At 32.3% G+C, this 19,023-nt stretch overlaps 1 protein-coding gene across 1 annotated transcript; it reads right to left on the bottom strand.

Annotated features, from left to right (window-relative positions):
* Window positions 1-14,242: 14,242 nt before the first annotated feature.
* On the bottom strand, window positions 14,243-15,655 carry LOC131056551 (embryo-specific protein ATS3B). The gene is made up of 2 exons (XM_057990861.2): window positions 15,425-15,655; window positions 14,243-14,875 (listed from the first exon to the last, which is right to left on the bottom strand). Exons 1-2 carry the CDS (start codon window positions 15,554-15,556, stop codon window positions 14,402-14,404), a joined length of 606 nt encoding a protein of 201 aa, XP_057846844.1. The 5' UTR covers window positions 15,557-15,655; the 3' UTR covers window positions 14,243-14,401.
* Between the last annotated feature and the right edge of the window lie 3,368 nt (window positions 15,656-19,023).

The following is a 19,023-nucleotide window of genomic DNA, read 5'->3' as shown; positions in this document are numbered from 1 at the left end:
AACCCCTTACAATTTTAAACTTCTTCTTGTACCCTTTCCTTAGTGTGTATACTCCTATCTCTTTTCGAAGCATATTTGTAGCAAAGCACTGCAAAATTAATTTGATATGGTTATATAGTGATCTAGGTCTCTATTTGAATCCTAAGTACACTTATGCCACTTTTATTTCATGTCCTTCTAGCATGACTATGACACTAGGTTCCCTTGTCCTAGTGGACTAGGGTGATAGGCTCCACAAGCCCCCAAGAATGGGCCCATTTTAAAATATGTTCATATGCTGGCTTCTGCCAGTTGATTCCCAATCCTGATATTTGAATATGACCATTGGAGATTGGCCTAATTTATGAAATAGCTTTGGAACCCTATATAAAATAATCTTCTAATTCTTTTTCATATCATCATAACATATCATTATCATTTCATCCCACCATATCCTATAGGAGAACGTTTTGCTGGTGCTTTTTTTAAAATTTGAGCATTTTGGAGAAACAAGTTTTGATAATCTTCATCAAGGGTGTTTTCATGATTGATTTCTTTGTGTCTTATCATGTCTTGTCATGTCATGTTATTGAATCAAAATGTGTGGATTTTATCAAAGATCATTGCATCATCATCATCAATAACAACATCAAGCTTGAGGTATAATATCATGGATTCAATATTTTACTTCAGATCTTTCCTTTTAGTTATTTTATTAAGAGTTAATTCCAAACTCGAGGTTTGAATAAAGGAAACCTCTATGAACCCAACAATATTTTCTTCTCTTGTGTGTGCAGATGACATGTTTTGAAGAGAATGAATACATATCTGGAAAGCAATAACTGAGACAAATTGAACCATATTTTGAAGATCTGGAATACCCTAGACGTTGACAATTGACAAACAACATTTGAGAGCTTTTTGACAAAATTTCAGGAGGAGATTCTGACTGACATTGTAATCCCAAATTTGTTTTTAACATTTGAATCTAACACTTTCAAGATTAGGTCACCTAGCCTCATAGCTTGACACTTCCAAGCTAAAATTTCAGGCACATTTTCCTCTTTGTTTCCCATTTCTATATTTGTGCTCAATATCTGCATATTCTAATACTCTTTGTTCATGTTGATTACTTCCAATTATGCATCATAAACCTTAGTTTTGATAGCATTTCCAATATCAATTTTAATTCATTTAAACAAGGAGAATAATAAATAGTGCTCAACTCTTTTTGATAGATCATCTGAAGTAGGGCCTACTGAAATTAAATCTCCTCAATGTATTCAAGTGGTAAATATGTTTTAATCCTATTTTACATAATTAAACTTGTGGATCCCATTCACACCACACAAAATACATATATAAACAAATGTGTCCATGGTTGTCTAAGATTTTTCAAGAAATTTTGTTCTACTAGGTTTTCACTTCTAGTTACACAAGTGGAGTCTAAATATTAACTTTCCATATTCATGAAATGTAAATAAAACTTTCTAAACCACTAATACTTGTCCAACCAAAATGGTAACTTTCCTTATATAAAAGCACCCAAATCACATAAACATACCATATCCATACTCAAGAATTCCAAATGCATAAATTCACCTACTAAAAAGAAATAATCATATATATAGAATGTCCCACATTAACTCATCTTTACCCACAAATCCCGAAAATGCAATTTCCATATACCACCAATAGTTAACTCCCCACTAACATGCCACATGGCATCTAGGAACATCTCCCAAGAATTTTACACTTATATTTGCCTATAATGAGTGTCATTGTGTCAAGTGGCTCAATTTTGTGGTCTCCATCTTGCTTGTGAGAAGGAATTTTTTCTTTGGGTCCTTAAAAGTGATATAAAATGTTAAAAACTTAACTCTTAGGATGTATTAAATAAAATAAGCACAATTGGATTAAATAATTAAAAACTCAATTCATGCTAGGACTCTTAAAGTTTGAGAATATTCATCCCAATATTCTCCCACTTTTAAAAGACTTGTAACAAGTCACACTTCATCTCTACTTAGGTCTTAAGGACCATTGAACCAACACATCAAGTCATGAACAAAATAAACCTATAAATCAATATGATTTATTCTAGTATGGAATGTAGTATTCTTTGCCAATAAAAGGACACTCTAGATATCATAATAGATAGTAATCTATTCCACATCAAAACCAACATCCAAGCATAATCTCTTATGTCAAATTGCTTCCTTACAAGAATGAGTAGTTTCCATGTAATATTATTTTGTAGTAGATAAAGTTACTATAAACTATTTCTTATTCATACAACTTATAGCACCACCAAACATCATGAACACATATCCACTAGTGGATCTTCTAATATTAATGTCACCTGCTCAATCTAAATCCACATATCTATAGATACTATCAGAATGCATATTTCTAATAAGTTTACCCTGAAAACGTAGGGAAACCTCAAAAGTACCCCACAAATGTCTAAACACTCTCTTCATTGCATCGTAATGCCCCCTTCTAGAATTATCCATAATCAAACTAAGGACACCCACTACTTGGGGCATTGTCTTGCCTTGTAAAAATCATAGCACACATTAAGATAACAATAACACTTGCATAAGGAGCTCTCGTCATGTCCTCCATGTCATTAGGATATTTTGGACAATCGTTGATAGAAATGTGGGTCCCTTGTAACATAGGAACATCTAAATACCTACAAGTTGTCATGTTGAATATCTCCAACATAGAGTTAACATACTTACTCTATTTCATCCAAATATTTCTAATCACTCTCTCTCGTTTAATCTTGATCCCAAAAATATAGCTCATTGCACCTAGATATTTTATCTCAAATTATGCTAACAACTGATACTTTAAATATGAAATCATTCATTTACCATTTTCAATGAATAACATATCATCCACATACAGGACTATGATGAGAATATGACCATTTTAAGATTTAAAGACCAACAAGACTTATCATACTCCTAGCCCTCTCCATTAGCATTCTACTCATACTCTTTGAAACACCATTTTGTTGTGGAGTGTATGGAGGTGTATTGTGTCTCTCAATCCCATGGTTCTTATAGAACCTTTCAAATTCTATGTAACAAAACTCACTACTTTTATTCATCCTCAAATACTTCATTTTCCTATCAGTTTGATATTCAACCAAGGATTTAATCTCCTTAAAATGAATGAAAACTTCACATTTACTTTTGACAAAGTACACAAATGTTTGTCTACTATTATCATCTATGAAAGAGATAAAGTACACAAATCTACATAACAAAGGTGAAGGCTAGAAAAGAAGAAACAAGAATTGATAGATTGATTCAATACATTAAATTTTAGAGAATGTACGTTAATACAATGCATAGAAGTAATTGTGAGTGAACATTTAGAATTTGAGTAGTTAGAAACTTCAAAGTTAACCAATGATAAGTAGTTACAAAAACTACTAAAAAATGTAATGCGCCAATGTTCCCCTCTTATTACATTGTTCTTGCAAATTGTACCGTCAAAACCTAAAGTTTCGCCTAGCCAAGGGACCCCCTTAAGGTTTACACCACAAAACTTGTAGATTACATAAAATAAATACATACATTGGAGAAGACATTTCCTTGAAGAACCAAATCCTAAATCAAGTGAAACTCCCCCAAGTTGCCTCATGACCCTCATAAACATGAGGCTCTCAATTCAATCCTTGAGCTCTCAATCTCAGTCTCAAATCACATACATTAAATTATTCTGAACAAAAAATCTTAAAGTTTTTGCTTGACCCTCGTAAGGGTGATAGTTCTCAATTGCAGTTTGGTGAACTCTCTAGGGAACCATCCATGTACTTGAGCTCTTCACAAAACCCCTTACCTGTTTCCAAAAATTAAAACTTCACAATACATGTCTTCTCTGAATCTATCAACACTACAAGTAAAACTAAAAGGAAAGCAAGAAAGACTAAATCCAGAAATGCTTCTTATGAAAAGCATCATCTCAAAGTGAGAAGGTAACTTAAGTTGATGGAAATTTCTCCATCCTCTAGTGTTAACAATCTCTGAAGTGAAACTTATTAGTGCTTCTATAAAAATAGCACTAGAAGAAACATTGCAATTTCTAATAGAAGGGTAAATGCAATAGTAGATTCTAGATCAATCACTCCATCAATAAGCCCATACTCCAAAACTTTTCAGACATGTAATTTTTCTTATGAATATTCTTTACTAGATACTTTCCAGAATCCCAATCAGCACAAATATTATGTATGGCAAAAAAAAAAAAAAACTATTTGAACAATGCAAATCACTAAACCACAAATCACAAATCACTCACAATATTCATAATGTGACATTCATATTCAGCAATAATTAGTGACACTCAAATCTCTTTACGAGAAAATCTTTTGTTTTTAAAATCCAATATCAATTGGAACGAGAGATATAATCTAATATTTTCAACTACACAAAAAAACTAATAAACATCTTCTCTTCTTGAAAGATATCCAAGACATTTAATTACTAACGATCATAGAGAGTGCAATTCCCTGTAACATCCTTATTTCTACGCTCCCTTCTCTCCAAAACTCAGACCATCAACTTGTCACTTTGGTATAGAATGATCCACATATACTGCAAGTTAATTAGAGGTTACCCAAAATTTCAATCACAGATGTCTTTTTATCTCAACTTAACTCAACAAGAATACAAGACTTTTTACCATAATCTATAACTAACAACCAGTATTCAAACCATAGAGATTGTAATGGGACAGAATGATCTTCCTCGAAACCATCTCCAATCTTCTTGATGCTCTTGAATTAATATAACTGTATAACCATAAAAATAAACACATAGCTTTTGCACAAGAAAACACACATCTAATCTAACTGTTTGTTCCCACAAACATCAACCCATGGCCTCTAACATTGAAAGGATACATTTCTTTCAAGGTAGACTCCCAAACATATTACAAATCCCCAAGCCTTGTATATCAACCACGCTTTTACTTGTAGAAGCCGATTAGCATTCAGAGGTTTATAATTCTCCTTCACAATAGGTCTTGGATCACGGCTGCTTTGATACCATATTAGAGGGAGAAAAGTAGAAACAAAACTTGTAATATTGGTTTGATATGTTAAAGTTTAGAGAAGGTACATTTATAGAATGCATAGGAGTAACTGTGAGTGAGCAGCTAGAAATTGAGCAATTAGAAATTATAAAGTTAACCGATGGAAAGCAATTATAGAAACTACAAACTACTAGAAAATGTAATATATCAATAGAAGGAACATTGACGAGACCAAATATATCGGAATGAATATATTCCAAAAGCTCAGAAGATTGATGAGAACTGAAATAAAAGGGAACACGGCGTTGTTTTCTATATATACAACATTCACAAAAGTTGAACTTGATATTACTATCATGAAGGCCTTCGACAAGGCTCTAAGATCCTTTTCACCAATGTGGTCAAGCATTTGGTGCCACAACATTATTTTTGAGTTGGAAGCACTTGATTTCAATAGTTATGCAATTTGGTATTAGTGTTTATGTAGTTTGGTGTATTGCAACTGCATTTCTCATTTGTATAAATGAGTTTTCTATTGATCAAATATACTATCAAGAATTCTACCTCGCATATTGGTATTAGAGCATGAGTAGTAATCATATTCTTGTGAAGTTTGGGCTGCAAAGAAAAATATATGGTAGTGCACTTGCCTTTCTAAATCTACTTAAGTTAGGATGGTATGGGAGGCATGCATAGGATTTAGGTGTTGAAGTAATGTTCCCAAGCTATGATCAATGACTGCAAGCACTTCCACAAGGAAAGAGAACATTACCAAGAAATGATATTGGGATGAGATGTTTAGAAATGTACAAAGCCTTGAACATTAACAAGAAATGATATTGGGATGAGATGTTTAGAAATGTACAAAGCCTTTTCTTAAATAGGCTAGAGACTACAGAATTAAGGGTATAGAAAGAGACATGTGTCTCAATGAGATGAGAAAGTAGGTAGGACTACGTGCAATAATCGTGATGCAATACCAATACATTAGGGAAATACTAAATAATGGCAACTAATATCTACCTAAGTGGAACTTAAGCAAGAGTAAATAAAATTTCTCTATCATTAAGAACCTACTTGAATAAAAATTGAAGAGTTCCATTATGGAGGGAGAATTCTCAATTGGATTTTGTAGCATGGAATATTTTGATTCTTTTACAAAAGATTATAGTTGTAGGGATAATGCTTCAATAAACAAAGAGGAAATATTACATAGACCTTTGAACTGGTCTTATTTCATTTAACCACATCAATCTTGTTTATAATTTTATCCTATTCAAATTCATATGGATTTTACGCTATTGCTTCCTTACATAAGGTATTATAATCTTCATTTTATTTATTTGTAAGTCCTTGTTTGTTCAACAAATAATTATGCTATTGATATCTAATGTTTTTGTGTTGCATGAGGAACATAATCAATGTTTGCATGTATGGTAGTCGATTGGTATGGCATTTATTTAACACATTATCTATGTAGTGTTTGGTATTTGGGTTGCATTGTTTGGATCCATACATTAGGGTGCCTTTTGTTGTGACTTACTAGTCTATGGAGAAACAAAATAAACATTTTAAATCGTATGTTATTTATGATGTGAGGAGAATTTATACAATGTAGATGATGTTATTGTAATAACCACAATATATAACTACTCATAACAATATAATACACCAACATGCCCCCTTAATACATTGTTCTTGTAAAAGTACAAAGGGACCCACATTTAAGGCCTACATCACAAAACTTGATGACTACATAATATGAATATACATACTTGAAAAGATCTTATGTTGAAGAAGAAAATCCTGAACCAAGCAAGACTAGACATCAAGTTGTCCCGTGACCCTCATAAAAGTGTATCCTCGGATTGTGCTCTTGAAGTCTTCATCCCAAACTCTCAAATCACGAAACCTTGAATTATTTGACAACAATCCCTAATAGCTACAACATATCTCTATCATTGTCTAATGACCATGAAAGGGTACAATTCTTGATCATATACCTTGAAGCTTGTTTAATAATAGTCTATATTGAGCTCAACACCAAATCCCAAACCTATCTTCAAAATATAACCTTCACAATACATTTATTCTTCAACAACATCAACATCTAAAATAAAGGAAAAAAAGAAAGCATAAAATAAAAAATGCCAAAAATGCTTCTCATGTAGAACACCATCTCAAAGTGAGAAGCCAAGTTGAGATGTTGCAAAATTCTCCACCATTTGATGCCCTCACCCTCTAAGGGATCCTATTACACTTTACCCTTGAAAAGTAGCACCAAAAAAATTAATACAATCTCCAAGAGCCCAATTAGAAACATTAAGAGGACATTTCAGAAGTTATTTTACAAGATCCTTATAAACAACCTAGGTGGAATTAGATTGGGTCCCTATGAAAAACGTTTTGACTTCAATTGGACTTGTTACAATCATTTTCAAACCTTCTATTTCCATATGAATTGCTTGTAAAGATATTAGTACAACATGTCAAAGTTTCTCAATATTTGAAACTTGCAATAAAATCTAGAAAATCTCCTTGTTCCTTGTATGTAATATAGACATATTGATAAGAAAATTGTGAAAACCAAGTTTCATAATATCAACTTCAATAAATGGTGAATCCATTTACCTAAAAAATAAGAGACACCTTTATTTTCCACAATCTTCTAAAACCAAAACAATAGTTCTTATATCTCTATTTAAAATTTTATCTAATAGAAAATAATACAAAGTAAATCAAAACCTAAATATTTATTTTAATTATTTTAGTAAATTAAACTAAGAACTTTATTTCCAAACCCTAGCCTCCTCATCTATCTTGTCTTCTCCCCATGTATCCTTTTTTATAGAAGTAGCCCCAAAATATTATGTCATAGATCAATAATTGAAAAAGGATTTCTTGATAACAAATAGAATAAACTATAAAAAAATTATAAGATGCTTGAAAACCATTGAAAGAATAAAATTCCAAATGTAGATGTAGCTTATTTCTATTTCATCGTGCTAATTGTGCTCCCTATTTTCAAATATGAGCATGAAAACTTATATGACCAATCAAAGTGCACTTCAATCCCTATGCAATATTGAGTGAATTCTATTCAAATTGACTTAAATATTAAATATTTAGAAAATTGAACTATCTTATCTGCTCCCTCTATTATATGAATCATAACACGATCACATTTTATAAAACTACTACAATGGAAGGAAAGAAAGAAACTTAATGTCCATTGGTCCCAATTGTATTGGGTATCTTATTTCTCTATGTTCCTCATGTCTTTATAGACGACAAGAGAGAAAAAAAAGTGACAACAAATTAGTGGTGAAACCTACTAAAACACTAGTCTTGCCCATCCATTATGTACCATTCACTATGATGTTCACCAACACTTCTAACAATTTGTTGGGAATATGAAGCCCAATGGTCCCATGACCATTCGTCTTCACTTGACTCTTCGTTGATAGTTGAATGCCTATATAAATAGTTGGGCATAGGCCATGTATCTAATAACAGTTAATATATCATATTTCCCCGCTTTCTAGTGGATGTAGCTAGTAATGGTGAGCCACATAAATAACTATGTTATGTGTTTATATTTTGTTTGTGTTTTGCTTTAGTTTATTTGTTTATATGTTTTTCTCGGCTGGTTTATCTTTACACAATCTTATCTGCAACAATCAAATTGCACAACCATTGCAACAACTTATATTATCATACCATCTATACTTTTTATGCAGTGCAAGCTAATTTACATCATTGATCCTCATGCCTATACTTGGTTCTTGCAGGCTCTATCCATGGTGTCTTCTATTAACCAAGGGTGGCATAAGATTAAAGGTCTTTGATGAAGAGTTTTGAAAGCTCCGTCAACAAAAACGATTAAGGATGCCTGACATTTATTGAAACGGTCTTAGTGAAAAGTGAAAACAATAATAGTTATAATAACCACATTACATAATTACTCATAACAATTTAATACACCAACGTTCTATACCCTACACCTTTCAAATATATAGAATGAATTCCCACATGCACAATAGCAACCAAAAGAAAAGATATTGGCAATATTTGTCATACATATTAGAGCACAACCCTTTGAATAGACAAACATGGTAGGACACTAGTAATGGGTGTTAGTGTCCTCCCAATTCAACCCTAAATTTAAATGTTTTAATGTTATCTTTAAGCCCTTATTTATGAATTTGTGTTAGTTGCATTTGGAAAACTCACTTTCTCATTTACAACTCCTTTTAAAAAGATATCTCTTTCAAGCACTATAGTTCAAAATCAATCAAGTTAAGAAATCCAAAGGCAATATCCAATATACAACAACAATATGATATAAAGTATCATTTATTATTTAAGCTTTATTATTTTTATCATGTTATACTAACCTCTTGTACGACTTCATGAGAGGGTTAAAGTACAAAAGCTATGTCAGACTTTCATATAGGAAACTACCAATGTTGATTCAATCTTTTAAATTAAATCACTAGAAAGTGAAAAATACATTTCAAATTTTTAAATGATTTAGATTAATAAAATGTAAATTTTTAGTATATTTTTTCTTTATAATTTAAAAAAATAAATTAAGGATTATTTGAATATATATTTCTATAAAATAAACATTAAAATTTAGTTGACAAAATATTGAAATTGTAGTTAGATGGTGTTGAACACACCTAGATGCTAAGAGGGGGTGGGAATAGGGGTTAAATCAACACACATTAAAATTCATCCACTCAATAACCTTTTAAAGTCAAATTTGCTGAAGGAATAGAAAAAGACATGCATCACACAAAGACACCAGAATTTTACATGCAAAACTCAATAAGGAAAAAACAATGATCAGAATTAGCTCACTATATAAATAATCAACTATTACAATATTCATTTTTGACACATTGCCAAAGAAGCTCACTGCCACCTGAACTTGCAGGTTAAGGTGCACTACCATAGAACAAGATACAATGACTTCCGTACTGAAGATCATTTCTTTAAGACAAGATACAATATCAAAACATTACAAAAATTTATCATGAACAATACTGATTAAACTATTGTATAAGACACATCTCAAATGTTGGTATGGCACTCCTCTATGAAGCACAAAATTGATTCTATCATACTGATTCCCCACACTTAATAAACTTTCCATCAACTCTGATATTCACATGATATACACATTACACACACCATACTTTATAATTCACAAATGATCTATTTCTTATACATCTTTCGCATTATCCAAAAACTTCTATTAGGTCAGCCGGATAGGACTCAAAGAGTGAAACATGTGAAAGACAAAAGTTAACCCAAAATCATAATATATCTTCTCAAATTAGGTTGTGGAGCAACCCAACACACTCTTGGCCTCAACAACATAAAAATACAACATCAAAACATGTTCAAATAAAAAAGGAATAGGTCTGGACCAACCGCAATATCACGAACAACTGAGTCGGCCATAAACCAGACAACTGCATCCCAAAAACTGATCTCCAGCATAAATAATCAACAAAACAAAAATGTGGACCACCAAAGAGAATATGTGACATATCAACAAACATCCTTTCATCATCTTCTTAGATCGCTGAATCGCTGACCACCACTTGGAAACAATATGCAAGTAGTGGACCGTTGTACTATAGATTTATAGATAACATTAGGCATCAACTCTTTCACCATTTCACCAATCAACCTAAAAACACCTGTCATAGGCCTAAGACACAATTCACAGCATAATCCCAATACTGTACTAGCACAAGTATCCATGTAACTAGAAGAATGCGGAGCATTCTACCGTATGACCTGAAATTTTATAATTATCAAACTAAAATAGGAAGAACAAAATGTTGGGAATATGAAGTCCAACAATCGTATGGTTGTTTGTCTTCTTCAAAGATTCTTCTGAGATGTCTATAAATGACTGAATGCAGTGATGTATGCTGTAATATTGGAGATATTGATTAATATAAATATTCCCTGCTTTCAACTTCGTTAAAACCTTATGTCATATGTTGTCAGCATATTTTTCTATTTATTTCCGTTTTAATTTAATTGTTGAATGTTTTATCTGTTCATTTTAATCTTCACACAAACAAATATAACTTCTGTAAGTAAGAAAATTGATTGCAAACTCGATCTCATGCACATTATCTATCACCAAGCTAAAGTCCAAATCCGCACAACAATTTGATCCATCGTGGAGAAATGTGGGGGAAGGAACTAATCAGCAGACACAAGTAGCATTCCTCCGTTAGAGGTCATTTAATTCCCACAAGGTGGCATTTACTCAACTCCAGCAGCCTATTCACCTCATCGTAGGGGTCATTAAATTCCCACATGGTGACATTTACTCAACTCCATTAGCCCATTCACTTCATCGTAGGGGAAATAAACGTAACTTCAGATGGTGAACTGTTTAGCGGTCATTAAATTCACAATGGAGAGGTTGATATAATCTTATCTTCTGTGTATGATCGACCATAACAGAGTAGCAGGGCCAGTGGGATATAAATTGGTTCGATGGGGACAATTACCAACTCGTGTCGCCCATTCACTTCTCCATAACTACTAACCTCTTAGATCCTATTCCCTACTGTTTGCCAACTTAAGCAGCATTGAATGTTTTACACAGAATTGATCTTGATGTAACGTCCACGATCTTCTGCAGCATTCGTCATCTGTGATGATGTAATTTCTGATAATGTAATAAGTTTGATTTAAATTGTCTACCCACAAATGCGTAAACAAATGTTGACGTAAAGAGCAATAAGAGCTGACAATTGCCTTTTTGAAGTCTTGTGTAGAGGCTGATACTGACGCCATTACCAGGCGCTTTGAATGTTTTACAGAGAATTTATGTATGATGATGTAAAGCCCACGAACACAATCGAACTAGAATCAAACTTTTGACAACTATAGTACAGAAAATTACTGCTCTGCATTTACTAGTACAAGCTCTGTGTAATGCTATCCATCCATATAAATGGTGCCGCTTCCATGCCATGCCATGCATCCAATGGCCACCGTACGGAGCAATGTAAGGTTAAGTGTTACGTAAATGTCTTTAAGCAGCATTCTGAGGAATAAAACCTTAACAACTTAATTTTATCAATATTATTGAACTCTTCCCATACATGTACCTCTATTTTTTATCTCCTTGGATGACTCTCCCAAATAGTGTTAATATCTAAAGACCTCCAATATATTCCTTCAAAATGTATCATTGTTGTATATACATTAATCTATGATTAAACCAAAATAATATGTCAAACAAGGTAGATTTTCATAGTTAATTTATGAAAATCTACACTTAATGATTACTATGTTTATGATATGAACCTCTTCTATATGAGACATGTCCTTAGATATGTTTATGATATGAACCTCTTCTCTATGAGACATGCCCTTAGATAAAGAAAAGTAAAATAGACTTTGATGATGCATGAACAAAACTTATAATATTCTCATGAATAAAACAAGAATCTTAATATAATTGCATGAACATACTAATCATTTCATTGAAGATACTATAATTTATCTCTAATTTTCATATTGATGACAATAAGCTTCTTTATTAAGGATTTGACAAAGGGATTGTCACTTTTAATTACTCTTTCAACCATATCAATTTACAAAAATAATATGACAATTTTGATACATTTACTATTAATTTAATATATCTACACATGATGTACCATGAAAATCTTGACAAAAAAACGGGAAGTCGATGCATGATCTTCACATTTTACATGATTGATAAAACGTCTCCTTATTAAAATGCAAGGATTTCATGGAAAAGAAACAATAAACTTGTCTCCTCCTTCATTCTCCACATGTATACTTTTGCACGGGAGAGAAGCAATGGCCTTCAAGACCCTTTCAACTATTTTCATGAAATTTTAGCCCTATTAAATAATAATAAACTATGTTGGCTTCATAGTAACCTGCAAAAGCTATGGAATAGAAACAACATGACCAAAACTCTAAAACAACTCAACCTAGTCACTAAAAAATAAACTTATTATATTAGATTTCCCTCCAAATATAAAACAAGTCAACCTAGTCACTGAAAATTGAACTTATTATATTAGGTTTCCCTCCAAATATATGTAATGTGGGTTTTGATTAATCAATAGTGTCTTTTGATATTTTTTTCAAATGCAAGCCCTTTTTCAAAAGCTACAAAAAAATATTGAGCAACTCAAATAAAGGCATGGAATACATGAATATAAATTTTACACTTCAAGATACATTTGAATCCTTTTGTTTTCTATTAGGACTAGACCAAGATCCCTAAAACAACAAGAACAATTAGTCAAAGACTATTTTAAGCCAAAGGGCTTACAATCCCCACATATTAAAGGATGAAGGAATATATTATTGTATTGTATTAGTGAAGAATTGAATTATATATTTGTTATTGGTGATCCTAATCTTTGAATTTCCTACTTTGCATTGCACCATGTCCTTATCACCACCTAATCCTAGATTCTTCTTATGATCAATTTAATAAAACATTATTTTATTATGTTATGTCAAGCCTCCAATATATCTACAAATCATTGCAACTTATGATAGAGAATTTTGTAGCTATTTGCTTGTCCATTATCAAATAGTTGAATAATTTTTTAAGTAATCTAAGACCTTTTTTTTTAATCATGCAATCACTATAGCTGAGAATAATATGTCAAAGTTTCAATGATCTTTATACTCCATATTAATTAAAAAATAATTTTAGAAGTAACTATGTGAATTTTATTTGCATCAATGCTTTGGATTATACTTCATGATGCATCATTAATATTTACAAACTAAATTCATCTTCCTTATATATCTCCGCTCATATTTATCTTTTTTATGATTCATATAATGCAAAAAAAATGCTTTCAATGTACTTATAAATATATCCACTTGCTTAAAGATAAAATAATAATTTTTATTATTAAATTGATAAACAATTGAAATTATATATTACTAGCTACTGACCCTAACCTCTCTAATCTCTACTTGACAGTGCACTATGCCCCTATCACCAGCAAACTCTGAATTCCTTTTATGATCCATTAATGAACTATGCTTATATTTAAGATACAATTGTTCTAAATAAAAAAATCATGCAGCGAATTTTATTTCTTTTAATTATATAATTTAAATCAGATTATACATACAGTGTTTCCTTGAAATCATATCATACTTAAAATTATTCAATAAGATCGATACATCACTTATTCAAATGTACAAAACTTAGAATCTTAATGTCTCTTCCATCTTATCACATGAAAGAGATTATTAATTTACAAACATCACCAATACAATAAGATTAAACACTCTGATTATTTGTTACCTCACCAAAGGCAATTTATACCTTTGCCTTTTTTATTCTCCGTTTACCCTTCTTATCCACTTGCTCAATTGCATCCTTCTGAGCCGCCACGGAAGCAATCATCTCTGAATTCTCATTGCAGTATTCACGTCCGTACCAAGTATTCTGTGGAAGCTTCTTATTGAAGTGGAATGTATCTGTACCGTGGATATGCTGAATTTTGGCATGATTAACCCGCCAATTATCAGTGCCCTCTACCTTAAAATATACATAGCACAAATTGTCCTTCACACAAGGCCCAGTTAAGGTGAACTTATCGGTTTTGCCCTTCATGAAGGGCTTCTTGTTGCCTTCGTTCATGGACTGGCTAAGATACTGTTCTAGCACCTCAACTTTGTTTTCGTCATAAAAGCCTTTGTCCCCAAATCTCACACGGACATGGTCATCTGTCCCTGGATCGAATATACCACGTGATGTCTGCACCTCTAATAGATAGGAGCACTCTTCTCCCTGTTAAAAAAGAAATTAGTGAGAGCTATTTTATTAAGACCCACAGAGACAAATTAGCCAAGCCACATCATGTTCATACACTTTCATGACTATTCTCTAAAACCAAAGAAAGTATTTGTTGTCTTCAAGCAGTGACTTCTTTCATGAAATTATAAGAGATAGGAGCACTCTTCTTCCTGTAAAAACAGATTAGTGAGAGCAAATTTATTACGGCCCACAGAGCCAAAATAGCCAAGACACATCATGTTCATATACTTTCATGACTATTTTCAAAAACTAAAGAGAGTGTTTGTTTTCACCAAGCAGTGACTTCTTTCATGAAATTATAAGAGAAAAATGGCTCAACAGCCTAAACAATTTAAACTGCGTTCGTTTACCTTGAAGCCCATTTAACTTTAAAACCCATTACATATCTAGCAAGATACTTTGGAAAACAGATATTGCAAGACCAAAACAAGCCAGCCATCTGAGAGTGTTGAATGGAACCAAAATAAGAATGCAAACTAAGTGAAGTTCTTGAAATACGTAGAGAATACAAACTATTCTAACCTTTGCAGGGAGAGTGTGAAATGGAGCCAAAATAAGAAGAAGAAAAGCCATGCATTCAACCCTTCTGCACATCTTTCTTGCCATTTTCTTACAAATGCTGAATATTTGTGAAACCAGAATGAAACTGAACATGCTACGCTTTGTCAAGGAACTCCTTGACTTGCTCTTATTATAGATATTATGATTCAGTTTAGTTATAAAAAAGTAGAAAATAAAAATGCTGGATTAGCAAAAGTAAAATATCAGGAGCGCAAATGTGAAATGAGATAGCGGCCATAAAATGTTGTGATGAATTCCATGGAAATAGCGACAAAGATGGCCCCCACAGAGTTGACAAAATGCATACCCCTCCCATACTATAATTCTCCATTTTTCCTTCGACGAGATCGGATTTAAAAAGCATATTCAGGGTCCCTACCACATTAATTGTGTATTTGGAAATCTTTGGAAGGCATATTGTATTGGAACTTATGTATCCAAGTCATATATACGTGGGAGCTTATGTATCCAAGTCATATATACGTGGGAGTAGGTTTGATAATTCAATAATATAATTATAATTGCAAACAATTTTACATATATGTGCTGAATTGATATAATCACTGAAATAAATGTATTGAAATTGAAAAAGAAGGGTCGTTGGGCTTAGCTTTCTATGTAATAAATTATGTTTTGATGTAGAATGTATTTTATTACTTTTTTTATATTTTAAATATTCAACTTTTAACTACATAACATCGATAGAATAGTTTGCGGTCCACATTGCATGGCTTTGAATTTTCTGTGGAGCCTTTATATGTGTACTTTGAGCCTTTAGATCTGTATATGCTTATATATAGGGGAAACGTACCAATAGTGGACATAGCTAACTTCGTGCACATAGAACTCTCAAATTATATGTCAGATTTCAAATATTTTTTTTGGTTTTCTCCATATACAACTTAACTACTTATAACTAAGGATCCGACTTCTAGGTAGTAACGATGCATGCTATGGAAATTGTTATATGAAGAAAGTTCAAAAAGTGGTCATTTAAAAGTGTCATCCCATACATAGACACCTGTGTGCCAATAGTAGATAACTACCAGTAGTAGTCTAGTAGTAATGGACAAATGCCCTAGTAGTTATGCACAAATGTTCTAGTAGTGGTGCACAAATCGGCCAGTAGTGGTGCACAAATGAGCTAATAAAGGGCAAAAGAGCTGGAAAATTATCCACTATTGGTACATGTGATATTCATTAATGAACTTTTCATTATCAATTTTTGGGCTCATTTATAATCTACTAATGTAGGGTTGGGTTGACAAAAAGGTGTCCACTATGGGAACTATGTCCACTACTGGTACCCTTTCCCTATCTATAATGGTTGTTCTTAAAGCCACCATTAGAACTTCTTACACTATGCAGGGGAGGTCAACTTCTTACCTTCTACCTTAGTTGAGAAAGTTAATTGATTTAACAATTTTGGCAAGTATGAGCACATGCCTAGCTAAGCAAATGCAAATACCTTGACCTATCCTTAAAACTATATATTTTAATGATTATATTTATGCATGATGATAATGCAATGATGCACAAGTGTTCAAAGTATCATATTATCTAAATTGATTAGATATTTTGTCATTTTACACAAGGCTATGTTGCAAAATTTTGAATATTCTTGCTTGAGTTGGTGAATATGTGTTGCTCTAGATTTATACACAACTACTATGCATGAGTTGAACTTAGCATAGGACACATGTTACACTTGTACAACCTACATATGGATAGATCACCCTTGTTTGCATGATAGAAGCAAATGGACTAGAATGCAATGTCAAAAGGACTACTCTTTCACTCTCAATGAGCAAGGAGAGTCCTAGACAAGTTTCAACCTAGATGTTTGCATGTAAATTAGTTTTTCTACTAGCTTAATCACTCACTTCAAGGAGTGATTGATGATAGATGATTGCAGTGATGCGTAGTGTCTTGGTTGCAACATATGGGTTATGTTTGGAAAACATTTAAATAGTTGTTGCTATAAAAATTCATGTGATTATGTGTGTTGTTAGTGTAGAAACCTAAAATTATCCTAGCCTAATTAAATAAGTATTTTATTTATTTAATTTTTGTAATCCTAAACCTTCTATTAATTAAATTGTTATTTATTTATTTGATTAATTTACTTAGTCTTTTCTAGGCTTTCCTAATTTGAATAATTTTATTTATTTATTTAAATTATCCTCTTCTTAAACTAAATAAATAGTTTATATATTTAATTAATTCATTATCTTTTTCCCTTCATGACACTCGTCATTCATCTCTTAATTTACCTTTAACCACCTCCCTAATATTTTCATATTTCCTATACCTTCCCTTCAATCTTAGTCAACCATATTTTATCTCACCTCTTAATGATATCCTTCATTTTTCAAGATGTTCTCTATATAAGAGGCCTCTTCCTCTCTTTTCCATATAGCAATCTTGGAGCATACTTACATTCTGTTGAATTGACTTTTTCCTATATCAAGCTACATCATCACAACCACATCCATTCACTATATAGCTCTTGTGCACACATGAAATATGAGAGCAAATATATCAAGCAAGATCAATGGAGATAGGAAGACAATAAAAACAAGGCCTTGGAGCATGTGAAGGCTATCATTTTTATTTGTTTGATATTTTCATGGTCTTAGGTGTAGTGCCCTTCCTTGATGCACTCTTTTATGATACTCTTGATAGATACTTATGGCTTTATTTATGTTTTGTATGCTTCTAGTTGATGTTAGATACTTTATGTTGGCAGTTGATACATTATGCTTCTATGTGGATCATGATATACTCAAGACTATTATGATATTTGTTATCTTCAAGCAATGACTTCTTTCATGAAATTATAAGAGATAGGAGCACTCTTCTTCCTGTAAAAACAAATTAGTGAGAGCAAATTTATTATGGCCCACAGAGCCAAAACAGCCAAGACACATCATGTTCATATACTTTCATGACTATTTTCAAAAACTAAAGAGTGTTTGTTTTCATCAAGCAGTGACTTCTTTCATGAAATTATAAGAGAAAAATGGCTCAACAGTCTAAACAATTTAAACTGCGTTCGTTTACCTTAAAGCCCATTTAACTTTAAAACCCATTACATATCTAGCAAGATACTTTGGAAAACAGATATTGCAAGACCAAAACAAGCAAGCCATCTGAGAGTGTTGAATGGAACCAAAATAAGAATGCAAACTAAGTGAAGTTCTTGAAATACGTAGAGAATACAAACTTCTAACCTTTGCAGGGAGAGTGTGAAATGGAGCCAAAATAAGAAGAAGAAAAGCCATGCATTCAACCCTTCTGCGCATCTTTCTTGCCAGTTTCTTAGAAATGCTGAATATTTGTGAAACCAGAATGAAACTGAACATGCTACGCTTTGTCAAGGAACTCCTTGACTTGCTCTTATTATAGATATTATGATTCAGTTTAGTTATAAGGAAGTAGAAAATAAAAATGTTGGATTAGCAAAAGTAAAATATCAGGAGCGCAAATGTGAAATGAGATAGCGAACATTAAATGTTGTGATGAATTCCATGGAAATAGCAACAAAGATGGCCCCCACA

The sequence above is a fragment of the Cryptomeria japonica genome, chromosome 5 (assembly GCF_030272615.1).
Source record: "Cryptomeria japonica chromosome 5, Sugi_1.0, whole genome shotgun sequence".
In the NCBI taxonomy this organism is placed as follows: domain Eukaryota; kingdom Viridiplantae; phylum Streptophyta; class Pinopsida; order Cupressales; family Cupressaceae; genus Cryptomeria; species Cryptomeria japonica.
The sequence above is the reverse complement of the archived record's forward strand: the minus strand, read 5'-3'. Positions and strand labels throughout refer to the sequence as shown.